At 44.9% G+C, this 5,670-nt stretch overlaps 1 protein-coding gene across 1 annotated transcript; it reads right to left on the bottom strand.

Moving 5' to 3' along the window:
* Window positions 1–2,982: 2,982 nt before the first annotated feature.
* Window positions 2,983–4,063, bottom strand: phlda2 (pleckstrin homology-like domain, family A, member 2). Its single transcript, XM_085779686.1, has 2 exons — window positions 3,503–4,063; window positions 2,983–3,361 (listed from the first exon to the last, which is right to left on the bottom strand). Exon 1 carries the CDS (start codon window positions 3,952–3,954, stop codon window positions 3,538–3,540), a length of 417 nt encoding a protein of 138 aa, XP_085635812.1. The 5' UTR covers window positions 3,955–4,063; the 3' UTR covers window positions 2,983–3,361; window positions 3,503–3,537.
* Between the last annotated feature and the right edge of the window lie 1,607 nt (window positions 4,064–5,670).

Raw genomic sequence — 5,670 nt, 5'->3', positions numbered from 1 at the left:
GTGCTAAATATCAAATCCTTCCCACACTGCTCCCACCCTTTGAAGGCGTTTTGGACGGAACATTTCTTATTATCCTAGTTTTTTAAAAACTAATTGTGCATTTTAACCTCAATTAAATCAACCTTGATGCTGGAAAAACAAAATCTATTTTAGAAGTACTGTGTTTAAAGCTGTACAGAAAAGAAAATTGAATTTCAGCCCACTGTGGGTCATAAAATTAGTGTAATAACTCATCTATCAGATGATGGAGTCCAAACTTTGCGCAAAATTCTATTTTTGAGTAAATCCGGGATGAAAGTGTGGTATTTTTTTTTCGCATTGGATAATGCAGGCGCATGGATTATACGTCAGCCTGTACACGATTCATCAGCCACTGATATTGGTTCCGTCATCCGTCAATCAAACGTCTGAGACACACACACACACACACGGAGCTCGGTCTCGCCCCAAGCTTTGAATATCCCGCCCGCTCGATAACGACCAATCAAATTCGTTTTCCTTACTCGGGTAAACTCTTGCGGCAACTCGTGACAACTCGGCGCGACAAACAGGACAAACGGACATTTCTGTACACTTTTAAAACGTTAAAGTTAACCTTTTAAACCCACAAAACTGTAACTGTGTAATGTGAACTCCTCCTGGGGTGGATAAAACCCAAACATTTTCCAACCCAGAGCTGAGAATGTGAGCACTCAGTTTTAGCTGTGGCCCTGCACGCGTGTGAAAGGGAAGGGAATTGAATAATAAACATTATGTTTTTGATGCTTCACCTTTACAAGCCCGCAATTGCATCACATTTTGTCAAATTTCCATTCTAGCCCACACAGTGCTCTAATGGCCTGAACCCTTCTTCATGTTGAGGCAAACAACTTCTGCAGGAGAACAGTATCAAAGACTTCCATCTGCATGTCAATACGGATTAATGTCTTGAGATGTTGTGCTGCTGTGGACTTGAGAAGAGTGTGTGGGAGTGCAGCAGATGATGAAATGTAGCGAGACATGTTCCTTCTGGCCACCAAACTTCACCTCACAACACCCTGCTCAGCTGTTGCTCCACACACACACACAGCAGCTTGCTCGTCTTGTTAGCGCCGCGTCTTCGTGTTTACAACAAACGCCTGCGAATCACTAATTTGTTCTTCTCGGTTTAAAAGCTGAGGGATGTGTACACAGGTCACGGCCTCGCACACTCTTACATCGTCTCCATTTATTGCATTTATCTTTTCCTTGAGAACGAAACAATGAACTCAGTGTTGCGCAGCTATGCCATCCACATAATGACGGCCTATGGAGCGAGCGCTGACGCCAAGGCTACAAGTATGGCCTAAGTATGTCAGTGCTGCGTCAGAGGATGTTTATACAGCCTGAGATCAGAGAGGAAGACACAGTCTGTATGTTCTCCTTGCAAGTGTGAGTGCAGGAAGACGGTTTCGCATCCTGTGGCCAGATGTAGAGTACATTACGATGTTGGCTATCAACCATTGAAACTTCTGCTGGAGGTTCTTTTGGGGGTATTTCGGGAGTGGCTTGAAAAAGACATTTTTACCTCAAAAAAGGACAAACAGGATATTATTGTCTAAAAAAAACTTCTTGTGTTGACAAGAACCCTTTTGTGAACTGTAGCTCAGGGACCAAAGGTGAATGTATGTGTGAGATTAAAGTGGTGCCAATTTGTGAAGGAATATTTTTAGAAAGGAGGCCTATCCGCTCCGGTAATACTCCTCAGATCAGTCTGACCCTTTGATGCATTCATTGTAGTGTGATCCCACTTCAAAGCTGCACACAGGCGCGGGACGGGACGGGTAGGCGGGGGGGCGAGGCGTGCGCCTTTGCTACACACTTCATTACTGCTGGCCGGAGATTCAGCTTTCTGTCACCTCTGACCTTCGGGCATTTGTGCTCGTAACACACTTCCACTCTGTAAGATCCACAGCCGGAGGTATTTATGTGGAGGAGGGCTCAAGGCAGAGCCGACGAGGTTTTTTGTTTTGTTTTGTTTTAGCTCCAACGCTGTCGATCAAACTCCTATTGTATTGTATGAGCACCTCTAAAGCACTTTGAAATAAAGTCTACTTGTACTTAAGCATTTTATCATTATGATCACGGCAGCTTAATGTAAAATGAAGTGCTTAGATCTATGAATGGATAAACATAACCTCCCCCAAGTTTACAAGTGTGTCTATTTTAAGTGAATCTACAAAACACTGTTGTAAAACCAATATCTCATAATTTTATGACAGTATAGCAAATATTTGTTTCACATAAATTGTTTTACCTACATTTTTTGACCTCTCGGTTTCTGGAATATGACTAAAGCCTTGCTCACTCACTCTTTTACAGCAGTAATTACATGGGTGTGTGCCCACATTGTCACATTATATCCACTGACACAGCCCTTATTTTATGATAGCGGGGCAGTAAAGCGAACTTCCTGTGTGTTTTTCGCTGCCTTGAAAAGAACCGAAGCGGCTGATAAACAGCCTTCAGAAAGGATTTGTCATCTGACCACCTGTTAGAAAGCCGCTTAAGTATAATTTAAAACCACACACAGAAACACTCACACACACACACACACACACACACCACAGGTAACAACACACAAGTAGCTTATTCCCCATTCATTTTCTTGCCACGTATGTCCTACCATACACCTACCACACCTCAGAGGCAGTTAATGTGTGTTCAAAGGCAACACTGAACCTTTCAAGTGTCCCGTGCTGGGGACTAAAACTGCTCCCTTATCAGTTATGACTCAAGCCTTGAAGCCTCCACTCACTCAGTGTGACATTCCACCTGACAGCAGACAGGAAGGGGACTTTCCTGTCCTCCACTCCCTTTTTACTTCTGCATGTCTGGCATTTACTCAGAAATACTTTGGTCGGAAACGGTCCCTGACTGTCAAATATACTGTTACTGACTCTGTAATCATGTCATCAGATACTGACAGACTTTCAGTATAATAAAAGTAGATGACAGCAAGGATTTATGTCAAAAATGCAAGAATATTTATTCAAATAAATACAGTGACACACTGAACACACAGTGATAGTAAATAATTTAAACAACACAAGCTGTTTGCCAGTATAACATCATATCCTGGAAACAAATAAATTAACATCATGGTTTTAGGAGTCATTCCTCCCAGGAGAGCAAACTTGAAATAGTTTTGACAATTCAAGGGTTCAGTCCTTTGTGTGTGGAGCTTCTTAAAATCTCTCCGTCTGTCGGTTTCGATCAGTTGTATCAGTTGTCCCGTGTCTCCGAGAGCTCAGTCCTGAACAATCCTTCATCTCTGGACCGGATGACCTCGTCTGTCTTCCTTTTTGGTCCGCTTAGTATTTCTTTATGGTCCACATTGACTCTGGAGGGAGACAGGGGGGGAGGGAAAGCACATGTCATTAGTTTCAAGATTCTGCCACCGTGTTTAGATGAAGTCACTGTTTATTTTTACTCATTTATAATCATATATCATGTCAGCTATATGACACGGTGCGTCGCTCACCATATTAGGAGTGGTGAAGTGCCATGAGTACCGGCTCAGGGCGCTCTCGCCATGCGCCTCTCCTGCTGTCCGGGCGACGCGCTCTCATTGTCCTGCCGCGTTTTAAAGTCCTGGATGGCCTTTCTGTTCTGGTAATCGATCAGGGCCATCGTGATCACCGCATTCCAGCAGTTCTCCTCCCCCGAGCACCGGAAATCGATCTCCTTATTGTCCGTGGTTACGATGGTGAAATAGACGAACTTGCCGGTGCGCTCCACGCAGTCCACCTTCTTGATAGACTGCAGCTTGAGCTCCTTGCCCTTGGTGCGCTTCTGCGTGTCCGCGTAAATGTTGAGGCTGTCCGTGGTCAGGACGCACGTCTTCCTCTTCCAGAATTGGAGCAGGTTGTCGCTCCTCTTCTCCAGCTCTCCCTCTTTGAGGATCTGGCTGATCTCCGCCGCTGACATTTTCATTTTTTTTAACGCCGGGCAGGTTTGTGAGACCCCTGCTGTGCCGTCCGAGGAGCCCGAGGAAGGCGCTTCTCTACACGCGTTTTTGATAATCCAGAGTGCAGTTGTGAATGAACCGAGGTGCCGGAGCACTTTTTTATAGTCGACTCTGGTCGGAGCCCTTCCCACTTGACGTCATATGGTTTGGGAATGCATCAACAGTTGCCAGTGGAGTAATTCAAGGCTGTGTGGGCGGAAGCTGCGGCGCAGGAGGGGGCGAGGACAGAGGAAGTCCTAACGTGGACCTAATTACACTGCCAACATGTTAATTAGTAATCCACATCCTACTGCGGAGATTAGTCCAAATATTTGCCCACTCTGCAGCAAGTGATTCAGTCTAATATCCTTAATTGCCAGATGCGCGCAGTGCACACAGCTGAGGTCGTGCGTAAAAGTCACCCTCTCCCTGTAAACAAATACAATCAACAATCATTTCAGAGGGATTTTAACACGAAATCACTGTTTTTATTTCCCCACACGCCGGGTAATTCATTCCCTTTACAACCCCCACCCGTGCCACCCAGCTCTCTGGTGATTCTTTTTAAAAGTTAACCTTTCAGACTAAACATGCATCACATCAGTGGTGTTTTACATAAACTCTGCTATTCCTGTCTGTGGATGTCAAGCCACTGAAACGCACCCAAACAGCCCACAGGCTGCAGTTTCCATTCAGTGAGCACAAGGTTCATTGGTGTGTACGTCAGCAGCAGCAAAAAGAGAAAGGGACTGGAGAGAGCACAGGTAGCCAGACTGTATGAATCATTCTCAGGTTGAACATCCATCTCCATGCTGCTTTTATGTTCTCATTTTTAGTTCACACAAAGATGTTAAAACTAGGACCACTCCTATCTGACCAGCACAGGGTCTACTTTGTATTAAATTAAATCAGTCATTTATGTGGATGAGGGACTGAAGTAATACATGCAATCATTTTCCCCATTGGCAATTTTCAAGAAAATAAAACTTCCTGTGAGAGAAATCAACCAACCTTGACATGTAATAACACCAATTTTCTATCAAATTATCTGTTTTCTTCAAACTACAAGAAAAAATAAGCCTCGGGACAGTTTTGACTCCAAGGATAAGTCCGAGCTTAAAGGATGAGGGAAAGATATCAACAGAAAGGTCAGCTGATAATGAGTGGATTTTGACCAGGTGTCATATGATGTAGCAGGTGGACGTGACCAAAAATGAAAGCTACGTTGAATGACTCAGATATTGCAGTCCAGGTGTGTCCGCTCTCTTATCACCCTCAGCTCTGTCACTTCCTGCCTGAACTCATTCACATTCACAAATGAGTGTGCGTTGGATTGACTTATTCATGTCAGACTGTGACAGTAGCGGCCTGTTTCTGAGCCGAGCTCCTGGAGTGTGAGTGAATCAGTAGGAAGCTGTGGTAAGAAGCCAGATGTTATTGAGTCTTCCTCCCCGCAGTTTATCCGGTCCTGTCCTCCTGACACAATCAACCATCCTGACCCCTGTTGTCTGGTTCAGATACGCACATCACGCATGCGTCAAGCACCCACTTCAGGCTCTCCTGTCTGCCTCTCTATCAGTCTCCCCTCACAGACCTTCAGGGAGTGAAACGTCACTGTCGACTTCCATCCTGCGCCAGTTCTCCAGCAATTACACAAATTACTGGGTGACCTCGTGTGCTCTGTAAGTAGGGGACCACCCATA

This window comes from Trachurus japonicus, chromosome 6 (genome assembly GCF_045865225.1).
Source record: "Trachurus japonicus isolate A0001 chromosome 6, Traja_1.0".
In the NCBI taxonomy this organism is placed as follows: domain Eukaryota; kingdom Metazoa; phylum Chordata; class Actinopteri; order Carangiformes; family Carangidae; genus Trachurus; species Trachurus japonicus.
The sequence above is the reverse complement of the archived record's forward strand: the minus strand, read 5'-3'. Positions and strand labels throughout refer to the sequence as shown.

Coding starts and splice junctions, on each gene's coding strand:
- phlda2 (XM_085779686.1), bottom strand. CDS start 3,954: ATGAAAATGTCAGCGGCGGAGATCAGCCAGATCCTCAAAGAGGGAGAG.